This window comes from Egretta garzetta, unplaced genomic scaffold (assembly GCF_000687185.1).
Source record: "Egretta garzetta isolate BGI_Z169 unplaced genomic scaffold, ASM68718v1 scaffold117, whole genome shotgun sequence".
NCBI classification, from domain to species: domain Eukaryota; kingdom Metazoa; phylum Chordata; class Aves; order Pelecaniformes; family Ardeidae; genus Egretta; species Egretta garzetta.
The window spans coordinates 5,280,089-5,295,060 of NW_009260479.1; the positions used below are offsets into that span (position 1 = coordinate 5,280,089).

At 40.6% G+C, this 14,972-nt stretch overlaps 1 protein-coding gene across 1 annotated transcript in view; it reads left to right on the forward strand.

The window, feature by feature from the left end:
* DPP6 (dipeptidyl peptidase like 6) overlaps positions 1-14,972 on the forward strand; it is a 264,379-nt gene that overhangs the window by 146,958 nt on the left and 102,449 nt on the right. Inside the window, exon 7 of the mRNA XM_009644081.2 lies at positions 12,420-12,501. Coding sequence (XP_009642376.1) covers positions 12,420-12,501 — 82 coding nt within the window. The remainder of the gene's footprint in view (positions 1-12,419; positions 12,502-14,972) is intronic.

A 14,972-nucleotide genomic window follows, 5' to 3' on the forward strand; every position in this document is an offset into this window, starting at 1 on the left:
TTTGTACAGGGTACAGGACTGCAACATTTTCCCGTGAGAGCTGTCGTGGCAGTAAACTTCCCACACAAGGAGCAGCAGCACAATTTGGCTCTCGATAGGACAACTAATACATGCCAATGACATAGACTCAAAGGACCTTATTTAAAAATGAAAATAAACCAGAGATAGAAGAAAGAGTAAATATCCTGGGGGGATATTTACTGCACAGATATAATTTCTCCTTTTTTGTTATTTCAGCCTTCTCACAGCCTCTTGGTTAACTTGGGATAGAAACCCCTACCGTTTTCACCACATTTGCCTTCTGTTTTCAATGGCCTGTAGTTTTCAGTTTTCACAGGGGGGCCAGCTAAGATCCGCAGTTCTCATTTTCCTGGGCTGAGGTGTGTAGGGAGGTTATGCCCAGTTCAGCTTTCCTGCACGTCACCCATTTTTCTCCTGCTGTTCACCCAAAAATGAGATGCTGGCGCCGGGTGCCATCTAGTGGAACCAGCCTCTGTGCTTGCTGCTCATGTTCCCTGGTATGAACATCTCTGCGCCCGTCCCATCTGCTTTCCTCCGAGTGGTGCTGCTTTTCAGATATATCTGCCAATAACTGCTTACAGCTGTCTGCATTATAAATATTTTTGCAGAGCTCCTCTCCTAACCCCACAGTTGCACTTGCCGCAGTGTAATTGCCAGCTAGCTGTAATTAATGGGTACCGTGACAGCATCTGCAGGTCTAGATGTGGAACAGGGAGCTCTCGTGCAAGGTGCTGGGGAAAAGTGGAACACAAATACCATATACAGTTATTTCCTAATATTATTTGTCTTAACTTTGGAAAATAAAAATTTAGCAACACAATGTAGGCAACAACCTGTCTATGAAATCCAGCCACCAAAAATTGTTTTATTCTTTTGTGGGTTTTAGTAATGTTGCTCCCACTGAGTCCAAGATGGGTGACCTTATGCATTCACATTCTTCACTGAAATAAGGGGAAAAGCTCAGTTTGTTCAGGGTTTTCATGGTCAGACCATGACTGACCAGAGTGTTCCCCTAACCTTGTTGCAGGATTTCCCTCACCAGTGTTAAGGTCATTTCACACCAGTGCATGCTACTGGACCACTGGTTTGATCTGGCATGGCAGGTCCTAAGCAAGAGCTAATTTTGGATTGATATCCAAGGGGGTATCTCTACCTTTAACTTCTTGCTGTGGCCAGCAGAAATGGTGGCCTTTTTTACAGTTCTGCGTTGTGTTTGCATTCCCCAAAATAAAGCCCAGCATAAAATATGCATTTCCTCAGGCCTCCTGGTGCTCATCCTGTTCTGCATGAACCGTTTCCCCGTGAGCACAGCGAAGGGGCAGGGAATAGGTTGCTCAGAGAGGTGGTGGAGGCCCCATCCCTGGAAACATTCAAGACCAGGTTGGACGGGGCTCTGAGCAACCTGATCTGGTTAGCAGTGTCCCTGCTCACTGCAGGGGGGTTAGATGACCTCAAGGGGTCCCTTCCAACCCAAAACATTCTATGATTTAGCACATCCAGCGGGGGCACATCACTGGGAGCTTCCAAATACACTTACAGGCATCAGTGAGAAATTCTCACTCCTCATGGATTTTGTGTATGGGAAGGAGGGAATTGTACACAGTTACTCCTAAGCAGAATCCATATTTCTTCCCAAATGTATACGGTGTAGTCAGAACAACATGGTAAGTAGATCACAGGAGCAATCACGGAGCTGAGTTCGGCTCTTCCTTGCCCACGCTGCCGAGGGGCTGTGAAATACTGCGTGCATCCCCCACGCTGAACTCCCAGTAACTTCAAGAGAAGTTCCAGAAGTGGAGTGAGCACAAAATATGCATTGGAGATCCACAGAAGTGATAACAGGAGGAGGATCTGAGCCCATGCTTCACTGTGAGTAAATTTTCAAAGCGATGTGTGTAGTTCTCTCTGCAGAGCTCTCACTGATGTTCCTGTGTCCTCTTATACAAGCTACTGGCAGGAATGAGGTTAAAGTTAATTAAAGAAAACTTAATCAGATTTGTACATACCCTGTTGTGTAATATTTTGAACGACAACAAGGTTTTCCTTGCACATACTCCCATTTCCATGTTCACAGTAAAAAGAAAATGTGTTTTAGTATTTAAAATATGGTTAAATACTTCAGGGAACTGGCTCTGCTGCAGACATCCATCCATTTGACCAAGACCCTTCTATTTTGATTTTGTTCTGGCCTGTTATGCTCCTTCTCTGTAGCATTAAGGAAACTTTCTGTGCCTCAGTGTCCCCATCTGCAAAGCAAGGAGAGAAATACTGCCTACCCGACAGAGGCAATATGTGATAATTACTGTAGAGTGCTACACAGTTTCACTCTTTAACATTTATAAACTTGTACTAGAGCCCACATTTTATTTTAAGAGGAAGAAGTACTGTAATTAATAGAGTCTGTTTTCAGCTAATTAAGTTTTACTTAGAGGAGCTGAATATTTTCCCCCAACAATGATATACAGAGGCTGAATTAAACCCTTATAAAAAGATAAGTAAAACCAAGTAACAATGGGAAATTTGTTAAATAAGTAGAAAAAATGTATTCTGCAGTTTGTGAGGAATCTGCTATTGCTAATTCTCTCTCCTCCCCCTTCACCAATTATCATTCCATAGTTTTTATCACCTTTTTGAGATAGTTTATATAGCTAATTAAGGCACCTGTGCTGCATAGTGTAGTGGCTTTTATGCCAGACTATAAATAACAGCATCCTCATGATGCGATACACTTTTTCAGTTGTATTTTGACAACAGAAGACTAGCCCTTGGAAGAGTTAAACTTGATAGCTTGATTGTGGAGCCTGACCTTAAATTCTCTGAAGTGGATAGGAATCTTTCAGTTGAGTTTGGCTCAAGCCCTGATGGAGCTGTTGGGCTTCTTTCTTTTTGTTATCATCTGGATTAAATACTCTGTGCATCGCTGGAACAGTGGTTAAATCACATACCAGCTTATTGCTTGTGAATACATTTTGTACCGCTTTAAAAAGCAAGAGCCAGCATTTGATTAAGCAAAGCCATTATTTGAGCATCACTCACTTCCAAGCAGTGGCAGGCTGAAAGCAGCTCAGCCTGGGAAGGCAGTTCAGGCAGGACTCTTGGCTGTGCCGGTGGGAGGAAATCCACTTCAGCAGCTCAACACCATATCATTTCCCCAGTGGATTTGCCATTTGCTTGCCCATGTTGGTCACTGCACAGCATTTTTTTTATGTGAAATGTTCCTTTCCTGTGTAGGCAAAGCAATTCGTACCACATGCTTCTCTCTTCCAGAATCAGTTGTGATGTGGGTGGACACCTTAGAAACCATGTATAGCGATAATAATAATGAATAGTCCCCTGATGGGAGGATTTGATATTAAGAATTAGAGTAATGACTGCTGAGACTAAAAAAAAAAAAAAAAATCTTGGGTAATTAATAGTTAGATGCAGATGTTAGCAGTTTAGCAGAGAAAAGCCCTGCAACCAACCTCCTTATGTTACAGAAAAGGTCAATAGCTTATGGCTCATCAGGAAAAAAAAAAGGAAAGAAGAAAGGTTTGAAGCAAACTCTCCCGTGGCTTTTGTCTGAGGCAGTACCCCCTGAAATGGAGGCAGGCTCCTATCAAATTCTGTTCTTGAACAAAATGTGCTCCTCTGTTGAGAAACTTACCTGGATTTGGAAATGTTCACGTGTCTCGGTGCGAACGAACCTCCTCCAGTCGCCAGGCTGTGGTCAGCCTCCAAAGCATAGACGCTGCCGCAGGCTACGCGCACATCCCAACGCTGACCACTGCCAAATCTTGAGATGTTGGCATGGGTCTCTCTCTTTATTCATGCTCAGCAAGGTTAAGTTAGTACATAGAGTTTTGACAGAAAAGGGAAATAAGGGTGGGTGAAAGAGAATGTATAAAATGATGGTGCATAGCACCAAATAGGCAGCTAACCACAGCCTGTACAATTGCTCTTTCCATGTGTTACTTTCCCAGAAATAAAATTGTTCTGTAGGCAGATTTTCAGCATGGGGGTTGGGATTTTTTTTAATCTGTATTTTTGTCCTAATATTGAAGGTTCTAGGGGGAGAGCCACTAAAATAGGAACAAGAAACATGCATTTCCCCAGGGGGCCATTTTTGCTCCACTCCATTGGGCTGTGGAAACACCCTGGAGCCTGGGCCATGATTATTTCTTGCTGTGGTTGGGTGATAAACTCTTTCAGCCTACTTAAACTCTCAGTGTGGTGTTGTTTGATTACACGACACAAAGGATGTGCACTGCATGTGCATGTACACGCAAACACAGGCTCATTTTTTTGTGGGCACCTGCAAAAAAGCCAGTTTTGAGGATTTAAACCTGCAAGATTATGGGAATTTCCTCACTGTTTTGGGGTTTAATGGGGCCTGGGCTCAGGTTATATAGTGAGGGCTATATAGGGACCTGTGCCCAGTCACTGAGGAATATATAGTGCTCTGTGCCATAGCACTTGTGTGTCAGTGGTGTCCTGGGGCTCCCTTTCTTCCTTGCTACCTGGTTCTGTGACCACTTCACAAGTAGTCACTAGCCAAATTTGATAGGCTGAAAATCTCTTGTTAGCCCCAAATAGGTATCTTGCCCCGCTGGGGAGCTGAGAACATATGGGGAAGAAGGGTATGGGGAAATTTAGGAAATGCAAGAAGGGACCTTTGGGTGGAGAAAGGATGCTACACCCAGGCCTTTCCTTGATACAGAAAGCATCTCTATTGCAAAGGTGATATAATCCCAGGCTGATAGCCCAGACCGTGTCACACCAGCCCTGATGTCTCTCCACCCCTTACCCTAACCCTCCATTTCCTGAAAGCTCCTCTACAAGTTTGAGGAGATAAAACAGGAATAGAAAAGGTTGCTTTCCCGTGTCACACATGAGAAGGAGCTAGAGGAATAAAAGAACCTTCCATATGCAGAGTTGTGAAGGCAAAAGTTACACCCCATTTCAAACACGAGCATTTCCTCTTGCGTGTGTACTCAAGGTTTATACATCTCTGTTTTGGGGCAGAACTGTAGGGCTAGAGTTGTATTTTAGCCCTTTAAATAAGGAGAGTATTTTACAATCCACTTTTAAACTGTATCTGAAATCAGGCTAATTGTGGTATTGCTTAAAAGTGATCATATTACTGTTGATAAAAATGGAAATAATGGCCCTACTAAGTGTATGCCTTGTTTATTTTAACTGATGAAGACATGATCTGTGTGGGGAGAGGCTGTTTAGAAGATTACTGTGTTCCAATATTCCCGAGAACCTGTGCACGGATCTCCAAGATCACCTTATCCTGTTGCCATGAGAAGAAATAAGATTTGCTCAAAGACTTCATTTTCAAAAAGATACGAAAATACTGAGTCATTCTGGTTTCGTCTGAAAACCAGTAACAAAAACCGTTAGATTAGTTTAGAGCACAAGCCCAAGAATCAATCTCTTGTCCCAATTAAAAGTGTGACCTAGCATACAGTGAAGTCATATTGTAACGAGGCACTTCCGCTGGCTCTGGTTTTAGGAGATCACAGCTGTATCTCATTTTATGTACTAATAAACCAGTATTGCTCTCTGCAGGCATCATATCATGGTGCTGTATTTTTATTAGGGTTTGAAGTCAGACAAGGTCAGCTGGATAGAAAATGTTAAGGTTTCATTACAAACTTCCTTTCCTGGAGACTGGCAGAGTCACTCCGAAGAACCATGTACATTCATCCTGGGCTCATTATTACAGAGAACTTCCCAGTTCATTCTTAGCAGCTCAGTGCTTATTGGGTTGCTTCTCTTCAACTTGTATTTTTTTGCCTGTACTTTGGATAGCTGATCTTTGGATAGCTGTAATTCTGACTAGCCTTCCTGATAGCATTCAAATTTAGATTTTTGGTTTTCCATGCCTCTGTTGTAGATAAATAGACTTTAAATCCTGATAAATCCAATGCCTTACCTCATGTAAGGCATGCTACCTTCAGTAGCTCTGAGATCAGAGCTGGCTGAGAAACCTTTATGGAGTAAGAGAAAATTACATGAGTAAGAGAAAATTACTTTTAAGTGGTTGTGTTTATCACCTGAATGCTATCACCCCTCGTTGTCTCTTTAGGGGACAAACTATGACTCCAGGAACAAAAGTTCTTTTAAAAAATGCAGTAAAAATTCACTCTGTCATCTGTGATTTAGAGGGGTCACATGAGAAACATGATAATGTCATCATTTTAAAAGTAATGCTAACAGTATCTAAGGACCATTTCCACTCTTTGCTTACTCAGGGAAACCTAGAGATTTTGATCAATGGCTTGCAGTCCTCCAGCCTACATTACCATGACTCCTAGCCACATACCAGTCTCTGCTGCATTTTTAAATCAGTTTTTGTAGACCTTCCCTAGACCTTCCCTAGAAAGGCAAGCCTGTGCCATCATTTTAGGTAATTCCCGATGGGAGTTGGTGGCTCCTTTTCTGACAAGTGATTGATTTTAAAGTGGTGCTAGTATTGTTCAAGATTTTGCAGGGCCAGTACCAAATATTACATTGATGGATGCTTTACGAACTATAATCAAAAAGAGCTCTGAGCTCATATTGTTGGCTTGAATCTGACTGGATTGCCAAATTAGGGAGAAATGGTTTAGATTCCCTTGCTTTTTGTGTTTTATGCCCTAAATCCATAGAATTCATTCATCTTGGACAAAATGGTTGGTGAGCTCAGTTAGTTTTAAGAACAGCTGAATAATCTGATGTGTATCTGTAGTTGAAATTATTACGTTCAAATTGCTTTCATTACCTCCTCCTACTTTTGTTCACTGAAAAGTGCTGTAAGGAAAATATGTGTATGTGTGCGTATGTGCATTAAATATTTAATAGCGGACGAGCCTAGATGAATGGAAGAGCCTTCCCCATCTATTTAAGCACTTTTATTAGAATTCCAGGAGGGTTCTTTTAGTTGCATCTTCTGACAGTCTGATTTCTTGATTATCTGTTCTGGCAAGTCTTTGATTCCCATTTGTATTATTTTTTATTCTATCTCACTGCAAGTCTCTGGAGGGCTGTGTATCTCTTGGGAAGGAATTTTCTTAATGGCACCTGTCTCCTCTTCTCCTTGGTGAATACTGGAGTAAAAAAGTAATTTAATTGGTTAAGAACACACTTTTGCATCTCTTTTTGCTTCTTGGAAATCTTTCCATCTTTCTCCAAGTCCTTCTCTATGATTCTCTGTACATTCGTGAACACATGTTTTACAGGGTTTTATTTCCTTTTGCAAATTTTCTCCAGTGCACTTTTTTCTCATCATGCATCAATGCATCAAAAAATCTTAAATATTATGAAGTTTCCAGTTTATAACCCTTCCAGATCTCTTCTCTACATGGTATATTTTTTTCTTTTCTTCTTTCTAAAGAAGAAACCTGTCTAAGCTGCTGTCTGATTTTATGCTATTAGAAGTAGAGTTCTCAGCACCAAGTTCTGGTGCTGAGGCAGATACTTTAGCTGGATAGACAGTTTTTTAGAGTAAATCATGAAAAAGTCTTAAAGTACTGTGAGCTGATGTGCTTAGGGCTGTCGTCTTTCAAAATATTGAGTGCTGGCTTGATGCAAGTAACAGGAGGGGATACTTCTACCTTCCCCACACTTTTTTTTAATTACCGTTATTTCTTCAACCCTTTTGCATATACTACCAAAATCTTCATATACTTTCTGTATTTTCCAAAATTATGGCCTAGTTAAGCAAGGGGGTTCAGAGTTTTTCTTAAGACCTCACTGCAGCTCATATGCATAGTTTTGGTTATTTGTTTAGAGGCTGGACATGTCAGAGCAGCCTTTGGTGCAAATTGTTGCATTTTTTCTCACATTAGCAGCATGTGCAAAGAATTTCCATACAAATCCTATGGTTCTGTATTTAAAATGAAAATTAAAAGCTATTAAAACAGACCCTAGAAGAAGAGCCCATAGCATACCCCAGACTTTGACTGCTTTTTTCAGTTTCAGACTTTTTCAGTCTGGCGTTGTAAAATATTTTTCTTGAAGTAAAAGGAGCCTCTCAGTCAATTACAAGGGAAAATTTCTATTGTTTTTTTAAGTTGCTTTTGAAGAACTCAATACAGAACAATTTGTCATGTTTGTGCTCAGGGGGAGACTCAGTGCTGTGAAGTGTCTGAAGGAAATTGGTCGTCTTTAGAAAGGAGAAAATGTCAGAAGAGGGAACACATAGATATAAACATTTCAGAAAAAAACCCAATCTCTTTAAAACTAGTTCCTCATTAATCACAGTATTTTTTTAAGGTCAAAACCGGGCAATCTGATATGATTGATTAGTTTGTTTTATTCTACATACACGCTCTGAGCTAAATTACAAGCAAAAATGATTTGGCAGACAGCACACTAATTGCATGCAGGAATTTTCCTTATTCAAAAATTCTGAGGGCAGACTTTTTGGCAGAGATCTTCATCTAACTGAGAAAATTTCAGAATTTACTACTTCCATGATGTTTTGTGAACATTGTGCTGAAATTGTGCCTGTGTCTGGGGCAATTTAACAACTTGAGCTCCAGACAATGTCATCTTAATGTGGAAGAGTTTATGCAGCACCTGCTTCATCTTCTGTATATCCTAAACCAACATTATTGTTCCCTTCTTTCCTGGGCTTTCAAATCAATCATTTTAAGAAGTAAGAGAAATAACGGCAACCCTTTAATAAGGCTTTGCTATTTCTATGGCTGGAAATGAAGATTAAGGGTTTTTTTCCATAAGGAAATAGTGAAAACTGTGTGAGGATGCAGTGAACCTATTTCTTCATGCAAACCACTAACAGGAGATACACAGGCTGCCTTCAGAACAGCCCATTTCCAAGCCAGCATCCTGCACAAATGAGCTCACAAGGGGAAGGCTCAGATCCAACCAAGGCCTAATTATGAGGGTCTGTGAGGAGCACTGGCTCTTTGGAGAGGCTGAGATGACCCTGCAGTATTGATTGATTCAACAAAAAATACAGAAGGATTTTAAGCAGGCTGTTCTGGAGGAGAAGCAAGGGGGTAGCCTTGGAGCTTATCAGCAATAACATCCCTCCTAGAAGGAGTTGACCAGCATGAAATCCCATTTATGCAGCACTTGGAAAATGGACAAGCACTCCTGGGGTATTGGTGTGCAGTTTTACCAAAGAGAACTAAGAGTCCAGAATAGTATGAGATAATTGGAAATATGTTTGATAGCTGCTCTCCAAACAGGTTTTTCAGTTTGAGGATCACTAAGAGCTTTCCCGCGGAGACCGGTAGATAGTTGTGGTCATCCTGCCTGGAGCAGCTGTGTAGACAATTCCTCCTCCTCCTTCTTCTATAGGTGATATAATGGGTTTGTAACAGGATTGCTTGGGGCTCCCAGGGAGGGGGTGTCCACGCATGTTCCACTGCAGACCATGCACCCAACACGTGGGAATCCAAAATGTGGGAATCTGATCTTTCATGGTAGGGTTCACAAGTAGGTGAGGCCACCTCAGGCTTGCTGACAGCCCAGACTCTCCTGGCCACTCCTATGTAGCCTATCTCCAGCTCATTCCTACAGTTTCTCTGGAGCTTGCTAGGTCAGGCTTGGCAAGGAGGGGTGTCTTCTCAATCCCCTTGCATGTGGCACTGAAGGTTCCTACAGGTGAGGGAATTATGTTGCTACTCTAGGGAAGAGGATTCTCTTCAGAATCAATGAGGAACAAACCAAAATCTACCAAGAGGAAAATCTTCATCTCTCAGGAGTGTTTGTGGGGAGAAACTAGGATCTTAGACTGCTTTCACAGCCTGTGGTAGAAAAGAATAACTCAGAGCATGAGGATGGATGGACAGCTACTGCCTACCTTCAGAGGTCTGCATCCCAACCTGGGCATGCTGAATATTGAGGCGGTTTATGGTACCTAGGTTTGTAAATGAGGTGCCTCCAGACAATAGGCAATCCCATCTGTCAGCCTTTCTATCCGCATATTTGTCAAAAGGTTTCAAGGCAAACAAACAAGATTTTGCTACAGAAGAAATTTCCCAGCCATTCTGAACAACTTAAGAAGGAATTCAGGAGATGCAATTCTATTTTTCCTCAGCCATATCAGAGAAAGGGAAGATGACTTTGCTTTTTTGCTTGCAGCAGAGCTCTTTCCTGGTAGACCAAATGGAGGGCTTTTCCTTCTGCTTTATTAAGTGCCAAAGCTGGTTTATGCAGCATTTCTCATTGCATTAGAGATTTCCTCTTCTAAAAGATGATGCAGTGAGCAGAACTGACAGGACTTGTCTGGGCTCTGGTCTGAATTATTGGCTGTAATTGGTGTGTCTGTCCTGTAGCTCCACCTGTTATCTGAAGCATTACAGGCTTGAATTCTTACAGTTGTATAAGCTGTTTATTTGGGGATGATATTTCCCTCTCTGTTTATAATATCTTGCTCCTCTTCTCACATGAGTGGAAAAAACCCAAGAACTAGATAATTCATTGACAAATAACAAAGTACTTCTTTTTTTTCTCTCCCATAAGAGGTTTTGGTTTGATTCACTCATTTTCTGTCTTCCTCCTGCACTCAGAGGTTACACCCTGTTGAGATAATCAAGACAGCTAACCAAAGAAATTGAGTCTTAACAGGAATAGCTGACTTGAAACTTCAGTAGCTAATGTATACAAGCTTGAAAAGATCCAGAAGAGGTTGTAGGGCTATTCTTTCTGGAATGGGAATTTTGTGGCTGCTGTTAGTAGGAGTTCAGTATGACACTTACCTGTTCTCTTATCCATACCTTACAAAAATGACTTTAGGCTACCCATAAAGACGCCTTCTGGTTAAAAACCATGAGAAGAAAAGACATAATTTTACTCCACTGGCAGCAGTTGTGGGTGACACTGCCTATAGAGCCAAAAGCTCCTTGGGTACCCTTCAGACTTGTAGGGTCAATGATCAACAAACCCCTCTTGCACCTCCACATTCCTAATGGATCTCATCTGCATCAGTCCTGTCATCTTGAGCACTTTAATCAGCTCCATGGACCTCTTCACAGGGTGAAGACATTAAGGGTTATGGTTTATAACCACAGATACATACCTTCTAGCAGGAGAGCAGAAGTTTCTGTTCCAACTGCAAGAGCTATGGAAGGGGGAAACTATAGGCAACGGTGTCCTCATCTAGGGTTTGCCTGATTCTAGCTGGTCTTCAAACAGGAGTTCACAGGAAAAGCTGTTTTTTTCACATTAGAAAGACTGCACAAAATCAATTTCTGAACACTCCTCTTTGGACTTTCTACAACAGCCCCGGTGCAGTGGGAATGTGCAGCCAAGGGAGTTCTTGCTTGAAAGAGCAGAGCCGGCGTGTAACTGTGGTACAGCACCAGGTCACAAAACAGGCAATAAAGAGAATTCAGTTAGTGTCTAATTATTGCATTCAGCTTCGTTCTGTTTTGAAAATATGGTCTGGAAAACCTTGCCTTTAATGAAGAAATAAACTCTGTACAAGTAGAGAAGGCCTTTTGTGTAAAGTCTAGACAGGCTTTGGCGCTTTCCTTTGGTTTTGGGTGATGTTGGCCTCAAATTGCCTTGTTATTCCTGTCTGTAGACCAGTGAGGATAATGCCCTTACTTTTTAAAGCAGTTTGAGATCTGCTAATGAGGTATACTGTATGCGGGCTTTATTAGTGTTCATGTTTGTAGAATATTACTATACACAGAGTTGTAGCAATGTGACTTCAGAATACATAATGTAATTATTTATGCTGAGTATAAATACCACCAAGGCAATGCTGTCTGTGCTGTGATAAAATGACATTATGCTGCTCTGACATTTACCAAAAAAGCCTCCTTTTTCTATATTGCATTTTCTATGTCTCACTGATGTTCTGCTACAAAGTGAAGGTAATGGACAAAAGAACAAGAAAAGCGTTTTGATTTTATTTTCTTAAAAAAATGAGGTATTTGGAATTAGTAAGAGCTTTTGCCTTGCAAACCAGGCTGCATATCAGTTGCAGAGTTGCTGAACTTTCCTGCAGTCATGTTCAAAGGAACATTATTAGGAGGAAAAGCCATAGGGTGAAGAAGATGAAATTATGTTTTTCTTGTGGCAGTATGATTCAAAAATATAATTAATGTTTATACTTTGTGGGCATCATCAGTGTTGATAAATACAATTACTTTGTTTGCCATCCCTTGACTAATTCTTAAGGCTTAGGCAGTCAGCAGTGGAACGAGTATGTTTAACTTTGTATTAATAAGAAACAGAAACTGTCAGTTAAATATTTGATCTCACCAATGCTTGCTCGTGGTATAGTGCTTACCTTACAGTAAAATAATCTACTGAAATCTGTCACTAAATATTAGATGATTCCAGCTGAAAGATGCCTTACAAGGTCATGGTGGATTTCCAAAACAGGTGTGCACCAGCTTAAATAAGGACATTCCTGAAGCTGAAATTTTATTTTTCTCTTTTTGCAGGGATCCCCAGAATTTGTATCCCCCTGAGGTCAGCAATGCAAAGCTTCAGTATGCTGGTTGGGGTCCAAAAGGGCAACAGCTGGTAAGAGAAAGAACAAGTGTGCAAATGAATTTAGAGACCATGGTGCTATTGTTTTGTGAAGTAAAGACAGAATAATTCTTTATTAACACGTTTCTTGAAATCTGTGTGGTAGCTTCTAGCAGCTTTATTGGCATTGTTTAATCATGTAATTTACTTACAAAATTCCAAAATGTGTAAATTTACTGCAAAGTAATTGTGTCTAAAAGTGCAGAGAAAGAACACTTTATGAAAGCTTTTTGAGAGGATGCACCTGCTTCTCCCAATGTTGGACACGGGACAGATTATAGACATAATAGACAGGATGATTTCGTTAGCATATCATTGCTTCACAAGGGTGTCTTCAGACTTGCAAAATTGGTACCAGGGATATTTTAGTATTAGCAGCCCTGTTTGGAGAATGCACCTCTCTAGAACAGAGTTGCCCTGAATTTGCCCTGTAGTGATTTCCAAAACGGACAAAAGTAGAAGTGTATTCTGGGAAGTTTTCAGAGCAGGCTTTACAAAACCCCACTTGTCAGAGAGTCATTGTGTTTCATGGAGCCTTTCATGCTGCAACAATCCTGAAATCTCCAGTGTTTTGTCCCTCAGCCACTGCCATCTTGTATTTGCCCATTTTTTAGAGCACGTATTTCCTGGCCAGATCCCCTGGCTCTGTGTCCTGGTGCAAATCCAATATTAAGATTTTGCATATGCCAAACACTCTCTTTCTACTGTAAGAAGAGAAGAGAAAGTGGCCACTTCTTTTTTGATATGGAATTTTTATACCAAAAAATGAGCTTTAAAAGCTCATTATCTGAGAAAATCTGGCATATGTCTCCTGTCCCCAGTGCTCTCTTGGGGACTTTTTGTCTCTGTCCTTAACTACGTTGTTTTCAAATTTTATGATTTAAAAAACAGGAATAGAAGACATTATCACTGCCAGTCTGCAAATCAGGTTGGAGGAAATGTAACAGATACAGGAGCAGGAAAGTCTCTCCTCTGCTCCATCAGGAAAATTGGGTTTGAGAGAGTCATCGACCTCAAATGTGACAGGAGTGGAGATGCAGCAGCCTTTGCCTCTCTGCAAAATGACTTCTGAGGAGCTCGTTTTTTCTCGCTGCACACCTGTACCTGCCCCACTTTCATCCTCTAACATGTGCCACTTCAAATGCCTTGGTCTGCTGCCCACAGATCGCTGCTGAGCAGTTTGTACCAATTCACAAGAGATTGGGGGCTGATGCTGACTGAAGTCTTTCTTTTATATTAATTTGCGAAGACTGATGTGTTCTTGGTTGATAACAGATGATGTTCAACAACTAGAGACTGCCTTTAGGACAAGGCAAAGAAAGCAAAAATAGGCCAGCATTTTTTTTCTTCACTCTTCACTGGCTTTTTCTATTTTAAGTCTAACAGACTGAACTTCACAGTGTATAGCAAAAGCTACATCTGCTAATTAAAAGCTAATATCGAGTTGCGTTAGTGATTTTCTCCATTTCACAAGTGAATTTGCCTTTCTTTAATCCAGTTTTGCTGTGAACTTGTGTACCTTGAGTCACAGCATGTTTCCAATTCACATTCATGTTAGTTTTACCAAGCTCATTGGCTGTGCTTAACTTAATTCTTAGAAAGTAGATTCAACTTTTTTCTTACCAAAGTCAGGATGACCAATTTACTTCCTCCAAAGTAGCATAACTGTACAGAAAGGAAAAATATTCTTATAAAAATGGACAAATTATATTACAACAGGATAGTATATACAGTCCAGGAGAAGAAAAGTCTTCTTTACTCCCAGGTTTATCCTTTAATGCTGAAATAATTGATACCACTATCCACCAATTGTTATTAATAAATACACAGTGAAAACTTAATTCCCTAAGAATTCCCCTAGACATCAAGTTTAGTACACGTCTCTTCTGTGGCATGCATGGCAGATTTTTTTTTAAGTATCTTCAAATATTCCTATTACTATTGAATTCCATGCGAACCTTGGAAAGATCTTGCAACAGTGGATTTCTTCTGTGTTTCTTTTTTTCTTCCAAATAAGTAAATCTGTTGGCCTGTAACTCAGCTGTATTCCCTGCTCCTGCATTTGGGGTCAGGGTAGGGGAGAAGAACCTGACTGGTAGTTTTAAGCATTATCTTGTGTACTTCTAACATATGTGCCTTTTGCTCTTTTCCTTGCCAGTCATTTACCTTAAAATAACATTATAGCTGTAGTTTATACAATAAGCAGGCATTTATATGCACTGACATAATCTATTTATAGCTAATGATCAGCAGAGAATTGCCAGAGAAAAAAGAAACTTAAAAAAAAAAATTCCACAAGCATTATAAATGAGATGATAGACAAAAAATACAGTGCTCACTGTTCTGTATTTCAGGACTGATTGAGTTACTCAGAATATAATTGCCAGTGAAGTTCATGTCTCCTTCTATGGGGACAACATCAAGTGCAATGGCAAAGAAAAATTACAGTCTGTTTAGATCTGATG